At 45.3% G+C, this 22,224-nt stretch overlaps 1 protein-coding gene across 1 annotated transcript in view; it reads left to right on the top strand.

The window, feature by feature from the left end:
• LOC144122213 (uncharacterized) overlaps positions 1–21,858 on the top strand; it is a 565,435-nt gene extending 543,577 nt beyond the window's left edge. The window contains exon 4 of the mRNA XM_077655798.1: positions 18,324–21,858. Within this exon, the coding sequence (XP_077511924.1) occupies positions 18,324–18,339 (16 nt within the window). The 3' untranslated portion in view covers positions 18,340–21,858. The remainder of the gene's footprint in view (positions 1–18,323) is intronic.
• The last annotated feature ends 366 nt before the right edge of the window (positions 21,859–22,224 follow it).

The raw sequence follows: 22,224 nt of genomic DNA, 5'->3' as shown, positions 1-22,224 counted from the left end.
GCAGTCATACAGGCATTGCGTAATCACAGGGTAGAAGTGCCTTATGTCAAAATACTCGAACACACACACACACACACACACACACACACACACACACACACACACACACACACACATATATATATATATATATATATATATATATATATATATATATATATATATATATATATATATATATATATATATATATATATAGCAGCTGCACAGCTACTATAGTCCTCCATAAAGTCAGCAATAAAATTTCATTAAGGAAGGGCGTCAAGCAAGAAGACACGATCTCGCTAATGCTATTCATTGCCTGTTTACACAGGTATTACGAGGCCTGCTGGCCTCAAGTGGGAACAGCTGTGGATAAGAGTAAATGGAGAATACCTAAATAATCTGTAATAATCTAAATAACCTAAATAATCTGTGAACTGCAAATCATGATCAATTAGTTAGACAGACTGAGAAGAACGCTAGGTCTAAAAATTAACATGCAGAAAACCAAGGTAATGCTCAACAGTCTAGCAAGGGAACAGCAGTTCACATTTGGCAGCGAGAGCATGGAAGTTGTAAAGGAATACGTCTCCTTAGGGCATGCAGTGACAGCTGATCCGGATCATGAGAGAGAGATAACTAGAAGGATAAGAATGGGGTGGAGCGCATATGGCAGGTTCTCTCAGATCATGAGTGGTAGTTAACCAATTTCCCCTCAAGATAAAAGTGTATAACAGCTATATCTTGCCGGTACTCACCTACGCGGCAGAGATATAGAGGCTAACGAAAAGAGTTCAGCTTAAATTAAGAAGGACGCAGCGAGCCATGGAAAGAAAAATGATAGGTGTAACGTTAAGAGGCCGGAAGCGGGCAGAGTAGGTGAGGGTAGAAACGCGGATTAATGACATCTAGTCGAAATCAAGAGGAAGAAATGGGCATTGGCAGGGCATATATGGCGAAGGCAAGATAACCGCTGGTCCTTAAGGGTAACGGAGTGGATTCCAGGAGAATGTAAGCGTAGCAGGGAGCGGCAGAAGGTTAGGTGGGCGGATGAGTTTAAGAAGTTTGCAGGCAAAGCGAGGATGCAGCTGGCAAAGGACAGGGTTAATTGGAGAGACATGGGAGAGGCCTTTGCCCAGCAGTGGGTGTAGTAAGGCTGATGATGATGATGATGATGATGATGAATGTATTTAATGTCTACAAGGTTGATTTGTTTTACTCTTTCCCTCACAATTAAATGAGGAGTGCCGTGGAAAAGTGTATCACAGCGGACAACGATGAAGAAGAATTTTATAAGGGTTTTGTGGCACTTCGGCAGCTAAGCTTCGTTGAATTACTGTCATTTTATGTAAAGGCTACATTCATGGAATGGGAAGGTAAACTTCTCACGCAAAAAGTGGGTGTTTGCGTTGGTTCTAGGGTGGCACCGGTGTTAAGTGACATCTTTTTATCCTTCGTAGATACAGGTATTCAGGCAGACTTGTCCGGGATAGCGTCGCGGATTTTACCTTACGTTGACAACTTCTTAATCTTCGTTGATAAAACTAACTTTTCTAGGCATATGACTGAAGTTCTGAAAGTGTTTAAAGAAAATGCTCAAGGTCTGCAATTCACCACAGAGGTTCACGGCCGATAACAAGCTGCAGTTTTATATTTGAGCCTGGAAGTTCAGACAGGACATATTTCTTGAGAATACTGGCCAAGGGCTGGCACGCCTTTGTTGAACCACAAGTCATATCATTCTAAGACAGTAAAAACCGGAATTGTTGTTTCATCGTTGTTTTCTGCTTTGTCGAAACTTTGTGACCATTGGATTAATTAGAGCTTCAGCGAACAAGCTAAAAGAGAAGCAGGTTACCCGAATAATGCCATCTTGTTGGGCCGCAACAAGATAGCCAAAAAACTTAAGACTTCAGCTACTGTGCCTGGGTCAGACTGGGGGAAGGAAAGGAATAAGGTTGCAGTTCTCCAGTACGTACACCGCCTTTCACATAACCTGAAAAAGGTGGCGAACAGATCTAAATTGGGGGTTGTCTTTTCAGCTCCTAAAAAACTTAAATGGATGTGTGCTATGGTGAAAACAAAGGCTGAAAAACAAAATGAATCACAAAGTACCTGTGCAATTAAACATAAAATTAAGTATATTCCATGCTTTGAAGGAGTTGTTTATAAAATCTCTTTTTCCTGCGGACAAGTATACATTCGCCAGAAGGGTCGTTGTACAGTGCAGAACAAAAAGCTTTCTTGACACATGAAGTCACGAGCTGATGAAAAAGGGTACCAGTTTGCGTGGCACAAGAATGGAAAAATGTTTGTACGCCGTGCTCCCCGCTCTCGGGTTATCAAAATTGTCACGATGGAAGACCTTGATAACATAAGGTAAAGGCATTCATCAGCTTTAGTTTTTTATTTACTCATCCGTGAAAATGATAGCCCCTTTCCACAAATGTAAGTACTACGATAAGCATTCGTTTAAAGAAAGTACAACCTTACGTCAAAACAACCGGTTTTCTTTGTTCCATTTGAATGCCCAAAGCTTAAAAAGTAAACACGAGTCCGTCTGCATGCTCCTAGATCAATTAGACTGCAAATATGATATTTTGGCTTTTTCTGAGACATGGTTTCGGGATGATTCTCATGTGGTACACTTCCCAGGATACAGATGCGCCTCACTATCTCGGAAAACTAATAAAGGGGGAGGTGTAGCCTTCTATGTTAAATGCGACTTCTCCTTTGATGTCATTCGCGATTTTACTGTTATGCATGGCCACTATGAATCTCTCATGATTAAATGTGTTAGCACTATACTTGTAGTTATGTACAGGCCACCCACTGGAATTGTTTCTAAGTTGTTAGAGTTCATTGAACGCATGCTTGATTACTGCTCACAGCTGGGTAAATCCGTGATTGTCACGGGTGATTTTAATATTAACCTGCTTTATTTCGGGCCCTTCTCACGGGCATTTTTGGATGTTTTTTTTCCCTTTGGCTATGATAATGTCATTACTGTTCCGACCAGAGTGACGAATGCATCTGAAAGCCTGCTTGATATGTGCTTCACGGCGCAAACAACTGGTCTAGAATCAGGTGCCCTGATATCCGAAGTAAGTGATCATATGCCGAGATTTGTATTCTTTACACCTGAAACAAAAATACGTAGACAAGGTAAACATGTTGCGCGACCACCATACAGAGCGATAAATAAGAGCACGATTGCAGATTTTGTAACATCAGTAAGCAAAATCGAATGGTCTTTCATCTAAAACCTGACAGATCCTGTAAAGGCGTTCGGCCAATTTTCTAAAATAATTAGAAAGCTTTATAATGAAGCGTTTCCTTTTAGACAGACCAAATGCAATAAGAAATGTAGGAAACCCTGGATCGACAATGAGCTTTTAAGAAGAATAAAAGAAAGAGAAATACTGTTTGCCACTTTTATAAAGACAAGGCAACCAGAGAACTTAATAAAACTCAAAAAAGTGAGAAATAGACTGAGCCGAGATATAAAGTTAGCACGCGAAAGGTATTATCAGAATAAATTCACTAATATTCTTAATGACCAGAAAAAAATCTGGAAAGCAGTAAATGAACTGCTTCCTACCGTTAAACAAAGTTCTGTTTCTGAAATAAGCGATAACGGAACAATATACACAGGAGATTCACTCGCGAACAAGTTTAATGAACATTTTCTAAAAAGCGGATCATCAAGTGCTTTGAACACTTGCAACCCTACCTATAGATCTTATATTTCGACTAGTATAAGCAGGTCTTTATTTCTCGCACCTACAAATGACGCGGAGATAAGTAGCCAACTGCTCAAATTAAAGAACTCAGTAGCCTGTGGTGTTGACGGCATTACAGCAGAGCCTATAAAAACAGTCGCGGTGTACATAAGCAAACCATTGTCATACATTTGCAATCTCATATTGTCTACTGGTATTTTCCCTAATGAATTAAAAATTGCAAAGGTATCGGTAATATTTAAATGGGGTGACAGGAATGACTTTAACAACTACAGACCAATTTCGATCCTGCCAATTTTTTAAAAATTAGTTGAGCAAGTGATTAATGAACGTATCCCGAATTTCTGCGCTGCAAATAATATTATAACAGAAAGACAATATGGGTTTCGGAAGCAACAGTGTACGGAAACGGCGCTGCTAAACATAAAAGAAAGAATAGTAAGCAACTTTGAAAATAAACTGTATACAATAGGAATATTTCTTGACTTTAAAAAAGCATTTGACTCCATCAAGCATGAAAATTTATTACTAAATTTAAATGAGTATGGGATAAGGGGAATTGCTCTTAACCTAGTTCAAAGTTACTTAACAGGCTACAGTACACAGAAATACTTAGTTCGCGATCCGCACGGGGAGAAATAAAATTTGGTTTACCACAAGGGTCTATTCTCGGCCCGCTTCTTTTCCTTTTATACATCAATGATATCATTAACGTTCCTCTTACTACAGACATAATCCTATATGCCGATGACACTAACGTTTTTTTTTTCTGGTGAAAATTTATGCGCGGTTCAACGAGAAGCTAATATCTGGTTAAATAAAGTGTATGAGTGGCTTATAATAAACAAATTAGAATTGAACACTAAGAAAACGAAATGCATTATTTTTCGGCCTCGTGGTAGGCATATCGATGACACCATATTATTAAAGTACAATGAAGAAGTCATCCAGCGCTGCCCATTTCATAGATTTCTTGGAGTTGTGTTTGAAGAACATTTGAACTCGTCAAATCATATCGACAACATAAAAACCAGTATTGCAAGATCCATCGGTATTATAAATAAACTAAGGAACCTATTACCTCCACAATTAAAAAAAAAACAGCTATATTATAGTCTAGTGCATTCACGCCTTCAATAATGCTTATCCGTTTGGGGAACTACGACAAAAACAAATATAGATAAGTTATTTGTTTTACAGAAACGCATATTACGCATTATTGACAATGCACCATACATGAGTCATTCCACTCCGCTTTTCAAGAAGAACATTATATTAACAATCGGAAACCTCATTAATAGGAAAACAGCAATTACAATATTCCACGCAATCAAGCTTAATGAAAGAAATATTTTTCGGAAATACCTCCCGAACGAACACCAATATGACACAAGGTACACAACTTACAACAAGGGTAAAATACGAACTAATTACGGCGTGCAACAGCAATCATTTCTTATACCAGATTTTTTAAATCGCCACCCTGCCTTTACGACGTTAGTAAATCAATCATTTTCGTTAGCAGTCTTCAGAAAAAAGTTGAATGCTTATTTGTTGTCACTTTAGGAGAATTTTGACTTCCTAATCATGTCCGGATGCTTTGAATGCTTGCTGTATATATATATATATTTTTTTAACCCTCCAAGGCCGCTTTTTGTCAATGCCCGTATTATTTTTACCATTGTTCTCTGCTCTTTAGTGCATGTAACATAATATTTTTCTCTTCACACCATATGCTGAGGTGTTGTGTTTATTGAGAGGCTGACACTCGTCAGGCATCCGTGCCTTTTTGTCAGCTTCTTAAACAGATGTGTACTTTTTTTCTTGTACCTGTCTGCCTGAAATAAACATTCAAACACGGGCCTAACTGAGCATACTAATACCTTAAGGCTAAGTAATCTACCAATCTAGTCGATCATGTTAGACACTGCAAATCTTGCTTCCCTACTTTTCATCACAGTGATGTATTGTACAGTCACCCAACACAGTTAACCAGAGAAATTTTGACATGAAGGAAAAAAATACAAGATTTTGCGCTAGCAGCCCGTCGGTATGCCTGCATGAAAGTGAGGTTCGTTTCCTGGATTCCACGTATCTACACGCGTTTGCTTTGCTATCTTGATTATTTGCTCTCTTTATATTCCTTGCTTCCTGTGAATAAACCTTTATTTGTGAGTTAGCACTCGTCCTGTTGCTTTCTTTCCTTGTTGTCCTCGTCTTTTGTGCTTTTTACCCAGAAGTATACATGTATCACCAACTCGCCCGTCTTGCCATCGTGTGAGCTGGAGGTGACGGCCGGAGGGCAGCGATGGTGCGTGAGAGCCGGGCGACGAAATCGGTGGGATCTGACGTCGCACTAGTGGATGGCGGTGCAGCAAGAAATTCGCCTGAGAGACTGAGTGGTTCCGCTGCGTTTTATCGCTAACGCAGTACAGCGTCTGGCCGTGTTACGCTGGGCCGGATGATAACAAAGGGTAGGCTACACGAATATATGCGCAGAGTGTGTCCCCACACTAGTAAAAGGATTTTACAAAACCGTGTGATAGCGGTGTGGACAGAAGAGAGGTTTTTTTTTTGGTTTATGGGGGTTTAACGTCCCAAAACGACTCAGGCTATGAGAGACGCCGTAGTGAAGGGCTCCGGAAATTTCGACCACCTGGGGTTCTTTAACGTGCACTGACATTGCACAGTACACGGGCCTCTAGAATTTCGCCTCCATCGAAATTCGACCGTCGCGGCCGGGATCGAACCCGCGTCTTTCGGGCCGGCAGCCGAGCGCCGTAACCACTCAGCCACCGCGGCGGCTTTATTTTTATTTTCTGGCATTCAACCAATCGCGGGCGCTTATTTTCAGTGAAGAAAAAAGTATACAAATTATACAGCACGAGCGTGGTGTCAGTTGCTTTGGCCTTCGGCTGCTGGTCGCAAGGTCATGGTTTCGATCCCAGGCTTAGCGGCGGTAGTTCGTTTAAGACTAAATACGAAAACTTCCGTGTGTCGTGCAATCGGAGTGCAGAGCAATTATTGGGCTGTCCAAGTGGGTGTAGATGGCACCATCCCGTTAACATGCCTCCTCTTCCTGTCTTATCACATGCCCACAGGGTCGCGACCAATTTTTTCTAGATACACGGCACACACCTTCGCGTGCCAGTTCCTCCACAGCAGCCAAGGTGAAAGCGGTGTTATTTGAAGCGACGTAGCGTTGCATCTTGCTCCGCACTAGTTCGATTGGATTCAGTTCACAGTGGTACGGGGGCAGCCGTACTATTTCGTGGCCAGCGTACTTATCCAGAAGATCAGTACGGCTTCCTGAAAACCTGTGCTTTTTTGCTTCACTAAATCCATCAGTTCCATCTTCAAGTAGTCATTCGGAATCGGCATGTTTCTTCCATAAGCTAAGACTGAATCTCCGCTTTTCGGTTGCTCGTCGACGGCTCTTTTCCCAGCTGGACGCCGTGGTAAGAAGCGTTATCCATCACGATTGCACCGTTAGGCAGGATACTTGGTAGAAATTGTTCCGTAAACCACTTCTCGAATAAAGCAAAATCTATTTCTTAGTGGTGATCAGTAGCTCCTTCGGTTGCCCAAAGATGAAGAGCGCTCCCTTCACAAATTTTTCTTCACTTCCTGCGTGTGCAATGAGGAGTCTGCCACCTTTGCCACTTGGTACACGAAGACCAGCAGTCAAGCCCTGCCGGAATGCTTCATCTCGTGAACTCACGGTCGTGTCAGTCCAAACCTTATCTTTCGTATGGTCAGCATTCACCCACATCTCATCAATGTAGTATATGGTACTGCGAAACAAATTTATAATCTCGCATAAGTTGTAGCCCAGAAGTTAAAAGCATGTAGTACATACTACCATGATGACACTTATAATAATGCATTCATGCACTCGTCGAATTTCGACGCAGGCAGTCTTAGGACAGCTATCAGTTGCATGCATAGCTCTCCTGTCAACGACTGAGCGATTGTGGAGGTGCCGCCGCAGAGAAAAGGGGGTCAACGTGACACGTGCTGTATGCGCAGAGCAGTAAAACGTTTTTTAATACACGAAGAAATTCGTATGTACCGGGGCTGTTTGCGCATCTCCCGAATGGTTCGCAGATACTTTCGCCGCCACGCGATGATATCGTCTCTTTCTAGCAGTACCGAGTTCCGCTTGCGCTTTTGAAAAGTAAACCCAATATCGTTGAGAATCCTGCCCATTGCACGCACACACGTTCGGCATGTCCATGTCCTGGTCATTTATCACGTCGTTCCGGGTCTTCGCAGCAGTCAACAGTTCGTCTCGCAAAAAAAAAAAAAATCTTACGCACTTTTCGCTGCAGAGGCAGACAGTAAATGAGTCCTACCGCTGCAGTCGCGTCTTCCCAGTTTTCGTTGAAACACTTCCGGGCGTCCACCTCAGCCGCTTTTGTTTCGGCGATTTCAGACCGTTGCAGAAAGCTCCTTTTTTTATGCGGGCGACGGTACGCTCACTTACTCCGGTCAGGTCGCTTACTTTCCGGCACGCGCAAGCGGTCAGAAGTCCAGGGTCACTACTCGTGACGCCTCCATACACGCTGCAGATCATTTCCTTCGTTTGCTTCGACAGCCAGAGTTTCTTGAACTTGACTCGAATCTTGTCTGGTGAAAACGCTTCCAACCCTTGCGAAGTGGGCGAGCAGATACAACCGAAACCACCCGAACAGTCGGCACTCGCCATCTTGTCTGCAAAGTCGGGGCATGTCGACAACACGCGGCAGACATGAGACGAGAAAACACGGCGGCACCAAGAGTGTTTTAGGCTTAACAACTTAATTTGGAAAATTGGTACCGTGACAAAAATGTAAAGCAAATAAAGGGCGTTATGATTTCAATTTGTTTTTTCAGGAAGCTCCTCATGCAACTGGGGTCTAGTTTCAGCTGGGTAGTAAGATAATGCGTTTCGGCTCCGTAGCTCTGGCTCCACTACCAAGAAAAACTGTCCCCGAGTTTTTATACCTCCTTGCTTCTTATCATCCAAGGAAGGCGGGCCAGAGCGCGGGCTTACGTCGCCCATTTTACACTCGCATCCGGGGAGCAGCTGCCTGTGCAGGAGACCGCAGCGCCGCCGCTCGGCTGAGAGCCCGCTGCCGTCACGGCTGCTTGGTTGCTTTTGGCAAAGACTCTACTTATGCCCGAAATCGGAATATGCGTCTGGTAGTACTACTGCTCTCTGGTGCGTTATTCCATCTCAAGTACACGGTGTCAGAAAGTTTGTAAGGCTCTGAACGTCCAGTTGCTTAGGCAGGCTGGTCTCTACACAGATTACCTTCACCTTCTGATTTACCAGAGCTCGAGAACTTAGACATTATACAGCAAACTCCCTGCTTACCAGCGGCTTCTCAGCTAGACTACGGAGTTCATTTGGTAGCGACAACCGGAGTATCTCAGAAGGCCACATGGGGAAACAGAACCTGTTCTTCAGCGCAGCGTCTACACGCCGTAAGGACTGCATCTTTCTAAACACGAGAAAACATTTGCGTCGTTGGAACCAAAGTTTTCTCTGGAACCAACACCGTCTACTAAGGAGCTGTTCACTTTCATACGTGAAATTTCTCGGAGAATCCCGGAACGACAGTCAGAGCGTTCCGTATCCGCTGGCGTCATCTTTTTGCGATGTGAGCTTGGCCGTCTCGGCTTCCTGCGAATCTTGTCCTCGTACCTCGGAGAACAGTCGTTGCTTCTCTTTCCTGCTGAGGGAGAACGAGGCTTGCTGTATTACCGGCTGACCTCTTTGGTAAGAAAGAATGAGACGTTGTGTCTTCCGATCTAGCTCCCATCATCACAGTTAACATTTTAAAGATAAAAGCTCAAGGGAAGCAAATGTGTGGGCGCGGAGGCACGATGAAGAAAAGCATCAATGACTTACGCACCTTCTTCGTTCTACAGCTCATCGCAGTGCTGGCGGCTGGGACGACAGCAGAGGGCCACCGATGGGAGACTTCTTCGGCTGCGGCGGGACCTGGCTACGATTTGGCTGCATCCTGTGAAGCCGCTTCTGCTCCGGAACCGCCATTCCTCTCAACTGGCTTCGTGGCCATAAGCCCCCTGGGGATCCACCACTGCGCAGCAGCAACATCAACGTCATCACACTCGGAACGTATAAAACCAGGCATCGAGTGCTCACTTGTCAGTGGGCGCGGAGGCACGATGAAGAAAAGCATCAATGACTTACGCACCTTCTTCGTTCTACAGCTCATCGCAGTGCTGGCGGCTGGGACGACAGCAGAGGGCCACCGGTGGGAGACTTCTTCAGCTGCGGCGGGACCTGGCTACGATTTGGATGCATCCTGTGAAGCCGCTTCTGCTCCGGAACCGCCATTCCTCTCAACTGGCTTCGTGGCCATACGCCCCCTGGGGATCCACCACTGCGCAGCAGCAACATCAACGTCATCACACTCGGAACGTATAAAACAAGGCATCGAGTGCTCACTTGTCAGTGGGCGCGGAGGCACGATGAAGAAAAGCATCAATGACTTACGCACCTTCTTCGTTCTACAGCTCATCGCAATGCTGGCGGCTGGGACGACAGCAGAGGGCCACCGGCGGGAGACTTCTTCGGCTGCGGCGGGACCTGGCTACGATTCGGCTGCATCCTGTGAAGCCGCTTCTGCTCCGGAACCGCCATTCCTCTCGAATGGCTTCGTGGCCATACGCCGCCTGGGGATCCACCATTGCGCAGCAGGAACATCAACGTCATCACACTCGGAACGTATAAAACCAGGCATCGAGTGCTCACTTGTCAGTGGGCGCGGAGGCACGATGAAGAAAAGCATCAATGACTTACGCACCTTCTTCGTTCTACAGCTCATCGCAATGCTGGCGGCTGGGACGACAGCAGAGGGCCACCGGCGGGAGACTTCTTCGGCTAAGTTTTCATTTTTCAACACTACTCTTCCACAGTTACTAAAAACTAATGCAAAGCGATTTTGGAATGTCATTCGAGGCAACACTAATAAGAGTGTCTTATCACTACTCACCAGTTCTGGGGACTCAGTGCCGCCTCATCTCTGTTCAAATCGGCTTAACAACACATTTATGTCATTTTCATCCCCAGTACTTACCACTCCGATGCCGGTTTTGAATGCTACCAATTATCAGATCATGGACCCCATAATATTTGAGTCGACAGGTATCAAAGCTATAATAAATAACTTAAAACCCAAATTATCTTGCGGAGTGGACGAGATCAATATTAAATTTTTGCAAAATACGGTGGAATACAGTTCAATAACACTAGAGTGCATTTTCTCACAATCGTACAACTCTGGCACTATACCTCTTGACTGGAAATCTGGAGAAGCAATCCCCATCCACAAGTCAGGTCTAACACATGATCCCCTCAGCTACAGGCCCATTTTCCTTACATCTGTACCATGTAAAGTCATGGAGCACATTATATACACACATCTTGTTAACTTTCTTGAAAATAACAACTTTTGTTGTTGAAAATAGCAACAAAATAAACTCTTATTGTTTTCCGCTAATGGCCCCTTCCTTATCCGTAACTCTGAACGCGTTTTAAATTTTAAAATGGCTATTCCCACCAGACGTGTACCCATCGATTGAACATGAAGAAGGCATACATTATTACGGTCCTACTGCTTTTAGAATGTGACAAGCATTTTGTGAGTGGGTTCTTAAAATTACTCACGTTTTACATGACTTCCACCTTCATACTATGCGATAAAAACCTGAGGAACAATTAATCACCGCCTTAAAGCTATGACGCGTATAGCATTCGCGGGTCCCTTCAGCGGCCTGGGGTCCTTTTGAGTATCGCTTTGCTGACACCGATACTGTTCGTTCTTTCATCATTACATAAAGCGTAGCGTACACTTAGGAGTACAATGCGATAGCAATAGAGATAATGTTGGCGGAAGTACTCTTTCGCCATCGTTCTGGCTACATGCCCATATATGCGGAGTTGGTCATTCTATAATTTACAGTCATAGATTGAGGAGAGTCCTGATACCACTCCTGGCGCGGTAGTGCAGCGACTATACGAGGCGCCACTGCCCTGGCAGGTGCTAGCTGCCACAGCTAAAGCTTCTAGTGCTTTTAAGGCCCAAGTTGCTCTTCCCGAGCATCCTCTCGCAAGCAATAATTTATTTTACTGCCACCTGCCACAGTGGACAGGTTTTGATGACGTAACAAGGTCACGTGACCTAGGTGGCAGGTAGGCCTCCTGCCTTTTCGCTCAGAATTGCGACACCGACGACGGCGTATGTTCTGCGCTACGGGAGCCTTAACACGGCAGCGTGAAGGCTTCCATCCTTAGCGATTTTTGTTTACCCGCATGACAGGTCTTTGGCTGAAATAGTAACGGATACTAGTGTTATGAAGATATTTGGGCATATCGATGACGTTCTCGTTTTTCTTACCAGTGAATACGGCTTGCTAATAGATAGTGCCTTTAATATCCTCACGTTGTTTCGTGAACGTTTTAAACCACGGGAACTAATAGTCGGAGTACCGAAGAAACTGAGAAATCAGATTGCTTGACATTTACTTCATTTTTCGTTAGGATTGGACGCCCTCGTTATTCATGACATGTGCCGAAAAACCGTTCTTGCATTTCATATGTAAAGGTATGTGTTGAATGCCTTGCCTTTCCTTAATGCCTTCAGGAAATTGCTCTTGCACCTCATCTATCAGAGAATTTTACATTAGTGCAAATGTTTGTAACAAGCTGGAAGCCATTATGATGTTTTATATCGGTCGCAAAAGGTGTCCTTAAGGGGGTACGTCTGCGGAGAACCGATGAAAACGAAATTGGCTGCGAATGAAAGCGAATTTTACTGCCATTCTTTTTGACGTAGACTTTTTGAGAACATAAAACAATGAACTGCGCAACGCACAGAGCCTAGAGTGTTCTGTTTCGGCGTCCCATCCCCCTCTCCCCCCGAAAAAAAAATTGTTTGTGCGCTAGAATTGAATGAGCCTTAAATAAGTTATCAGTTATACAAAGAAAAATGGCGCAGAATTCGAGAAGTGTGACGAAAACACGGTATACTATAGTTACCTCATTAATGCAGGAGGCAATATGTAGCGCAAACATAAAGCCGTATGAATGTTAGGCTTCGAGACCGTAACCGCGACGTGAGAAATATGAGCTATGAAGGGTTGTCTGCTCACGGTGCCAATTGTCAATGTTTACCTTTGCTGAAACAAATGTGTTTTAAACCCTTCTTTAAGCCCGAATGCACAGCGCTTTTGGGAAATAATGGTGTCAGCAACCCTTCTGTGGCACCGTCATCGAGGGAACTCCTGTGCCTGGGTGACATTTATTGCTAGCTTGTCTAGTTTCTCCACTTGTGGTGGGACTGTGATATTCTGGCGTATAAACCACCTAATCCTATACGCAATAATCCATCGTTGGAAGTTAGCGATGCGTGAATGTGTTCTTTCGGCCCTTTCATGGTCGCTGTACGTATTTCTTGGTTTTATGTAATTTGCTCACTGCGTAGAATATTGTTCGGGTTTGCAAACTTCACGCAGCATAGTTTGGACTGCTGTGCCACGAGTCCATCGTGTTCATAATGGAAAGGTTACAGTCAGCTTGGGCATTCCAATTCGCTAAGAAACATCCACATTACTGGTGGTGAAAGCATAACTTAGCTTGCCGGTCCCGCAGTGCGTGGCTCAGTGAATCCTGATAAAACAGCGCGACAGCGTGCTATTCGCAACACGGACACTGAAATATACAAGGCTAGTTGACTTTATACAGCGCGCAAGTGGCTGAGGTGGTCGACGAACCGCCCTGCATTGTAACCGCTATTACACTTCCAGAACCGTGCTGCTCCAGAGCATTGCTAGTGATCGCTGGAACATCCAACCAGAAGCGCATGAACACTTGCGTATTGAAGTACATTGCTTATGTGGGAATGCTAGCCCCTTAGATATTTGACCTGACCGTTCTTCCTAGGACCTACCCGTGAAGAACTTTGCCGGTAATGAATCATGCATTGTAAGTCCCCTCTCTGGACACCATGTGTTAGGCCAGAAGCCATGACTGCAACGGTAAATTCCGTAAGAGCCCCTCGCGGAAAGAAAAATAATGTCCTAGAGCCATTTGTCATGAGCTCAAATGGGAATACATGGTATACTCCTTTTTACTCGTTTTCTCACTTCCCAGTTACATCTGGTATGGCATCCAGCCCCTCCGCGATGGCTCAGTTGTTATGGAGCTCGGCCGCTGGCCTGAAAGACGCGTGTTCGATTCCAACCGCGGCGGTCGAATTTCGATAGAGGCAAAATTCTAGAGGCCTGTGTACTGTGCAAAGTCAGTGCACGTTAAAGAACCCCAGATGGTCGAGATTTCCAGAGCCTTTCACTAAGGCGTCCCTCATAGCCTGAGTTGCTTTGGGACGTTAAACCTCATAAACCAAACCTGGTGTGGCATCCAACATAATTGTAGGATATGCGTAGAAAGTAACTGCGTTCAGTGCGACGTCACTTCATCACCGATCGCTTTCCCAAACAAGACATTGCCCTCTCGCTGACTTGAACGCTGTGCGCGTCCTGCATACAGGGAGTGCGCGCCGCACTCTTCTCACCGAGCGCCGAACAATATCATATGGATTAGGCGGAAACGTCTCCGCATTTCCACAGAGCCAGTTGCAGAAGGAGGGGAGGGGGGCGGGGGTGTCCTCTACAGTTGGCATTCGCAAAATGTCTACTAAACGTCGAGCCAGCTTTCGCAGTCTTTTATTTGTACTTAATTTTCTACTGGCGACGTCAACTGAGACGCTTATATTTTTTCTTGGCACCATATCCTCACAGCCCCTTTGATATGTTGTCTTTCTGAGCGACAAACTTGGCAGTGAAGTCCTTCAATTATTAAGATTTTTAAGCGAAATGAAGTGATGCTCTCGGACTATTCACACATTCGAATCTCTACCATGCTTTTTACGAACTTTTGTCACTTTTTACTTTTTGCTGTTTACGTCCTTCGGGTCTATACTGCTTTGCATTTGAGTTTTACTGGGTTGTTGTGCTTGCATGTTTGCCATGGGTTTAATATTATAGCTAACAGAATCGAATCGTTAGATTTCCTTCTAGCAAATAACTTTGAGACAATAGGTTTGTCTCGGATATTTTACAATTCCAACATTTGAATTGCACAAGACATTGCATCATCAAGTGTAGTGTGGATGGCGTTTAAGAGTCTCTAGCTGCACGCGGGCAATGAGGGACGCAGTATTAGAAGGCTCCGCATTGATTTTCAACCTTCAGCGTACACTGACGGTGCACACAGTTCAAGGGCGTGTTTGCATATCGCCTCCATCGAAACGTCACCGCCGCTTCAGGGATTTTATACAGCCACCTTGGGTTCGGCAGCCGAACTCTCTAGTCAGTAAGCAGTGACGGAGGGTAGGAAATTGGAAAGAAAATTTGTTTGAAAATTTTGGTATGTCTCTAGTCAGTAAGCAGTGACGGAGGGTAGGAAATTGGAAAGAAAATTTGTTTGAAAATTTTGGTATGTTCGCACAGCCCTAACTGAAACTTGTTATTCCCATCGACGGTGAGAGGGTGGACCCAGCCACACACTCGGAACATCCGCCTGAAAAACTAGATCCAGGTATGAAATTTTGGGTACGTCGTGGAATTCCGCGGCCTCATGCTTGTTTGATACACAGACTTCGATAACACGTCGCTTTCACGTGAAAGTGCTTTCATTTAATTGAACGAGCGGACACCCCGGACTGTTCCACTTGTGGCATGGCCGAGCCTGTGGATCATGTGTTAGAGGGTTGTCCGGTGTATGCGCGTCAAAAAGTAACGTTGGCTGCTTCTTTGAAGCGTTTGGACAGCCGGACACTCATTGAGGACCTACTTCTAGGCGCTTGGCCGCGGTTGGCAAGCATCCCAGGCCATGCGGCAGTTTTCGCGTTTCTCGAGTGACACGGGCCTCCGCGCGTGGTTTGGGTGCTATCAGATGTGCGCGCTGTTATGTACGGGATGCACACCAGCCATGAAGATTAAGGCGAAGGTTCCATCCACCACGATGACCACGGCAGCGGCAATTTCAACTGGCCGTTTGACCCTACAAGGACTCCACGAAAAAAAAAAATGCGCTGGGAGCCTGCCTGCGAAATCTTTCCCACGCTCTTCACGATGGGGTAGGGAGGAGATAACCTTCCCTTTGCCTGGTTCGTCACGAGACGCGGCCGACGATAGACAAGACGACGGAGGAAAGCGGAGAACGGCACCTTCCTTTAATTAACCGTGCCTGACAAGTGCCCTCCCGACGGGAGAGTGACAGCCAAGGTTGTAGTCACGGCGCCGCACCTGTGTTTGGATGGACACGTGCTGCTTGGGACGAAGTAGCGGCGGACATCGAATCCTTCTCGCCCATTCCCACGGTGCCTCCGCGTGCTGTGTGCTGTGTCAACCTTCCGATCTGTACCTCGTGTTGAATTGGCCACCGCCTGGTGAAGGGGGCGGAGCCTTAGGGCATTTAACGAGCGTCCTGAGTGGGAATGAACGCTGTGGGCCTTGGCGACAAGGCTCATCTAGTCGCTCGACGCTATGAACTTTAAATTGTGACTGTTTGCTCTTTCGTTGCTAAATATGTAAATAAGTTTCTTCAAAGTGCCAGTAAACCTGTGTGTTTTTGTCGTCCCAGATGTCAGCTTCCATGCTTCCTCATCCCTTCTCCGGCCAAACAATTCTACCCTGCATCAGAACAGCCGGTCATCCTACCCGGCCCATAACAACTTGTGGATGCGATGGGGTGCTGTTACCCGACTCGTAACAGCGAGCATACTCTCATCTCTTCTAATCTCACCGCTTCGTCACCCATCTAGACCCTAATTCTCTCCTTCCCCGGCGCACAATAGCAGGCCAGATCTCAATCTTTCTGGCCGACCTCTCTGCCTTCATTTCATTACATTTATCTCTCTCTGTTATCCCCAAGAACCGCTATTTATGCTTCAGAAGGAGCAAGGGCCATGATCTCGAAGACCCGGAAACCAAGAAGCCAACTTACGGCATTTTATGCGATGATAGCATTGGAAGAAAAACCTGGCGCCGTCTGGCGTTGTCCAGAAAAATCTTTATTGGGTGGCGGGCAGTGACTTTACCAACCGAGAGAATTTCCAATGGCTGGCAGGAACTGGCTTCACTGGACCGGCAGTGGCGTCAGCATCCTAGGGAATGCCCTTTGGCTGCAGAGAAGCGACGGCACCAGGCCAGGTGCGTGTACGGGCAGCCTCCTGCCAACCGTGGCAGTGGGCAGGTGGTGTGCGAGAAGGGCTCAGGAAAACATTGCTCGGGAATAGCAAGCTAGGTCTCACAAGCCCGAACAGTCACTTCTCACTAAGGCATGAAAAGCGTGTAATGCTATCCCATGCCAACACGTAGTGGCATTAGGTGTCCCTGAGGTTTTTTTTTTCTAACCCTTTTTGAAGGCATGTCCTTGTGATGCACCCAGAAGTTGTCACTAAGTGGTGACATACTGCTGCAACCGGCATATGTATAGTTCTTTTGGAAATGATATGGCATTCCTCCGCTTAAAAAAAGTATGGTACTTTTGGCTTGCTTTTATCACAGCGAATGAATAATTGCATGCTTTGGCAGAACGGCTTTAGTTAGGGAGCATGAAATGATTGAAATTTCAGTGATTATCGTGCCATCTCATTTACAACCCGTGGTTATCCTTATGCATTGTGCACGAACTCGCACAACGCATACAGGATGTTTCACTTCAAAATTTACACAATTTTACAAACTCGTCTTTTTGATTACAGGATCGCATTGTCAGCGATGAGTACATCAGAATAGAGCTAAGACATACTAGCTGGCAGGCCGGTCAACTAATATTGTGTAGTTGACGTTTTAACTATTACTGTTATGCTGCTTAATAACTGAGTGGCGCGTAGCGCACCGTAATTCATATCCATATCAGTGTCTATAATTTTGAAAACGCTGTTACCCCCGGCGCTGTGGCCCAGCAAATTTTGGCTGCATTGCGCCAAAATACACGCGCTTACGGGAAGCTTGCAGGCAAACCAACCTCTCCAGTGGTCGTAATTTGTCGAAAGAGCCGAAATTTGCCGGGCCTCAGCGCATAGTAACCGCGCTGTTGAAATTAAAAAATTGATATGGATATGAATTGCGGCGGGCTACACGGTTCTCAATTATTAAGCAGCCTAACAGTAATATGACTACATACATAATATTAGTTAACCAGCTTGCTAGTTAGTACGTCTTTGCTCTATTATAATGTACTTCACCCCTGACAATGCTATGCCGAAGGAAGCGGTCTTCTAACTCAAAAAGCCTATTTTCAAATATTGGGCAAAGGATTATGTGAAAGGCCTGTATATTCGGCAGATTTTACTGCGCACCAGAAAATTTGCTCAATGCTATGCTTAATTCCTTGTTTATCTTAGCACCACGTACGAGCAGACAGGAACGAGAGCAACGTGAGACGCCATCAACACAAGCGCTCGTCGGGAAGCTGCCCTCTTAATGTCTTGTGTGCGTGCCGCAATAGTTATTCAGTAGCGTTCATCTGTGCTTGCTTAAAAACATGTATACTTTTTTTCTTTTTATGTTTCGCAGAGTTTTCACGGTTTGACCCGGAGCACCGGTACTGAGGGCTGGCCATCTCCTGCCTTCCTCAAGCCTTCGGGCGCTTTGCAGCACGCGTACTTCATCTGCTTGCAGGATGTGCAAGGTGGTGCTCACACACGGCGAGCGCGAGACAGATGAAATTGCTGCGCGTACTCCGGGAGGAAAGGAGTGTGCACAAACCCTGCATATCTAGCTGTCGACAGCGGCTGTTGATAGGCGGCCAACAAGGACTGCAACCAAAGCGACTTGTCTGATCACAAAGGTGCGCAAGCACCATAAACAGCGTGAATACAGGAAGCAGGTCGGCTGAGAAATAAGTTGAGAATTAGTTTTTAAGTGAATATTTTTTGAAGAAATCTGCCTGGCTTCAGAGTCTGGAAAACGGGTGGCACCTTTTCAGGAGAGGAGGTTGGCACATAAACTTGGCGGTAATTTAAGTATGTCTGCACGTCGGTGAGCAGATTTAGCGCGGAATATTGATGTGATGTCCGTCGAATGAACCTGAGTCTACGGGCTGCGGAAGTTGAGTTGTCATTTCGAGGGCAATAGTGGCGACAATTTCCATGTGAAAGACTGGTGCATGTGTTCACCACGTATCCTAATGTCAGCTGACATAAACCACGACATATTCTACGTTGATGCCAGACAGTTGGCCCGGTGTGGCCTGGCGCAGGCATCAACGAATGCAGGGTTCACGAAATCTTCGTTTATACTAGTGTTTAAAGTCGATTGGAGCTCTTTACTTCATACGTGGCGCTATTATAAGCATTGGCGCGCCGGTGATGGGAGGCGCAAGAGGTGCGGAAAAGATAACCTGCACCGCAGAGGCTTACTGGCAACTTCAAAGCATGCCCCCCTCTGATGATGTCCCTACAGGACTGAAAAGATGACTGCATTGTGCACGAACGGAAAATGCGGTGTGTTCGGATTCTGGCTACAGAAGAAGACGTATTTTTCCTAGACCCAAGGAGCAGCGCATAAACGTTTTGTCTCTCTCAAAATTGAATTTTAGGCCTAAGTGGGCTTCAGCTGTGGACAGTAGGCAAAAATTTCAAGTTTCTTCATGTGGACTGTCTTGTGTTTCATGATGTGTTCACGCAGTTAGCACCGTTAAACTGGAAGAGAAATGGTTTAATGCCAGTCTAACTGGGCTTCTTTTGCATCGCTGTGGCACAGTTCAGCAGCAGGACCACAGTGGGAGGAGCGAAAGAATGACGATGTTCCTCATTAAAACAGCACAGCTGTTTTCCAGAACGTGGTCACTGGGCAGAGGCCGCATATAACAAAGGCAGAGGCCGCCTTGAAGTAACAACTTTCCGATACAGTCAGAGCAGGCTGTCCCTTCAAAGGAGGCGAACCCTCGTGGTTTGAACATATGCGGGCGCACTTCACTGATGACAAAATGTACGTGATGTAGCTTTCAGCAAACGTTTTACAGCTGTTCGACGCATCAGGCCTGGCTTAAAACCTTTTGCATGCCTGTTGCTTCCATTGTGGTCAACGCGTAAGTGTTACTCTTTCACATTATATTTAGCCTGACGCTTGGCGCGGGCTATTGTTACGTACAAATGAAGAAAATAATTTTTGCACTAAAAGAACCTCGAGTACATGATTGTTGTGATGGAAGGGACTAGGCAGTGGGGAAGGCGCAGCATCTGTGATAGCGGCATCCGTTCTGCCTTTATGCTGACGGAGCGTTAATTAGGCTCGTGCAAAAATCCTTACTGTGTCAGAATTTCTCCGGCTCCTCGCGCCGGCGGCTCGAAGCGCTGACAAAACTGGTGTTGTACGTAGCCCAACAGCACGCAATGATGCCATCGCCCGAACAAGTGTCACCTTGCCAAAGAATCTCCGACATGTTTCTTATTATTCTTGTCGTTGACAGTATCACACGATGTCTTTATGGGTTCGGCAACTTTATTATGTCTACGATGTTGCACCACCTTGTGTTGTTGCCACAAGTGGAGCTTTCTGGACCATTTTTGTCATCTCCAACATCCCATCGATGTTGTAACTTCGTATAGCTGATCGACAGAAGGTCTCTGGTGTATTTGCTATGAAGTTTCAAGTTCATTTCTAGTCTTGAAACCTCTTGTGAGACGCATATTATGGACACGACCGTACGCGTAGGAATATCTATTCTCACGTACGGAGAAAGCCGCATACGAAGGAAGGAAACACTGGGATGAAGCAAGTAAGCGTTCCTAGCTGCACGCTTTGCGCTCCTCTCTCAAGCATCGTCACAGCAAGCCGTACGCTCTGCCGCTTAGAATTTCTATGGTATGCTTGACACGAATGTTATTTCAGTAACTTGTGCATTCTTAGATTATTACTGCGACCTTTGACGTGCTGTCAAATGATATGTTCATTGGCTTGATAGGCCTTTTGGGTCCTTTTCTGGGGCTCCCACTTGGTGTTTCCTTCCTCCGTGGCGCTTTATGACCGGTGCTACCTGTATCGTTCCTCATGGTTGCGTAGCGTGGTAGAGGGAGGATTCGCAGACTGAGCAGAGAACGGTGCTTACGAGGCGTGACCTCGTTCTAAGCCGAGATATGTTTCCGTTAACCCGAAGTGCTCTTGACGGTATCTTGTTTTGTGCGTGAAGTGCATGCTTTTTCCGTAGGCCACTGTATGAAAAAAAAATGTATTTCTGTAGATGTTGTCTACCGGTAGCATCCTTATCCAGAGGAGCAGATCATTCGAAGCGGCCCTGCGGAGAATGCGTGGTCTGACGCGCCAGCTCTACACCCTCTGCGCCTGTGCTTTGTTAAAGAGGGCATCCTCAGCTTGCATAGCTCTGCATGCCGATGAAGCACGCTCGTGTTATTGTCCTTACATCACGTGTTTGAAGCGGCGTAGCGTCCTTGCTTTGTAGTATATCTTTTCGGTCGGTATTTATGTGCGCAGGTTTCTGTGGCGGTTTTAACATTCCCTGGTAAATGAAAATCCATCGTTACCTATATAGAGAAAACCCTTCACTTGAATATGGCGTCTGGCTTGCATTGCGAGCGCATTGCGTTTTAAATTTTGCAACTTTGTTCACTTTGCCTTCTCTGCCTTTTTTTCTGCAATTTGGAAGATGTAGTTTCGCCGTCAGTATTCACATTACAGCAAAAAGCTTAGCCTCGAGTCTGGTGGCGAAGTCTGTCTAAAGGCAAGTTTAGTTTAGTTTCCTTCAGTTGTTCTACACATGTTCTTCACACCAATGACTACAATCCGGACGCAGGAATGAAACGTCGCTAGTAACGGGTATCATGTTTTCGTCTAAGTAAATGCACCTTAAGGAATAGCCTGCACGAAGCGCAAACTTTAGAGGCATATGTCCGCTTTGAATCTGCCACGACCGAATTGTATTCCGGGATGAAAAATCAAGACATCGATAGTTCTGATATTTGCTCCAGCCGAGCCTTGGCCTATGCTGCTGCAGCCCAGCAGTCATCTGGGCTTCAGGCTTCAGAAATGATATAGTCTATCCGTTAATGCTAATTGGTCGTTTTATTCGCACTCCATGATAACATCCTCCTTTCAGCCTTGCAGGACAATCCGCCTGCACAAACATTATTGACGTATCATACTGGAATATATATATATATATATATATATATATATATATATATATATATATATATATATATATATATATATATATATATATATATATATATATATATATATTTCTGATACCCTCATGGCCCACAGGGCATTATTGAGGGGAGTGGTACATAGATATAAAATGAAACTCTTACAAAAAGGGGGTTAACGCATACATAGGCATGCCTACAAAAAAAAAAGAAGCTAGCTGCAAGAAAATACATCATTCAAAAAAGCGAAACAATACAATAATTAGGAATACCAACACCAAAACGAATAAATTCACAAAAACAGTCAA

Source organism: Amblyomma americanum, chromosome 2, assembly GCF_052857255.1.
Source record: "Amblyomma americanum isolate KBUSLIRL-KWMA chromosome 2, ASM5285725v1, whole genome shotgun sequence".
Classification (NCBI taxonomy): domain Eukaryota; kingdom Metazoa; phylum Arthropoda; class Arachnida; order Ixodida; family Ixodidae; genus Amblyomma; species Amblyomma americanum.
Note: the sequence above shows the minus strand (reverse complement) of the source record. Positions and strands in the feature narration are given on the sequence as shown.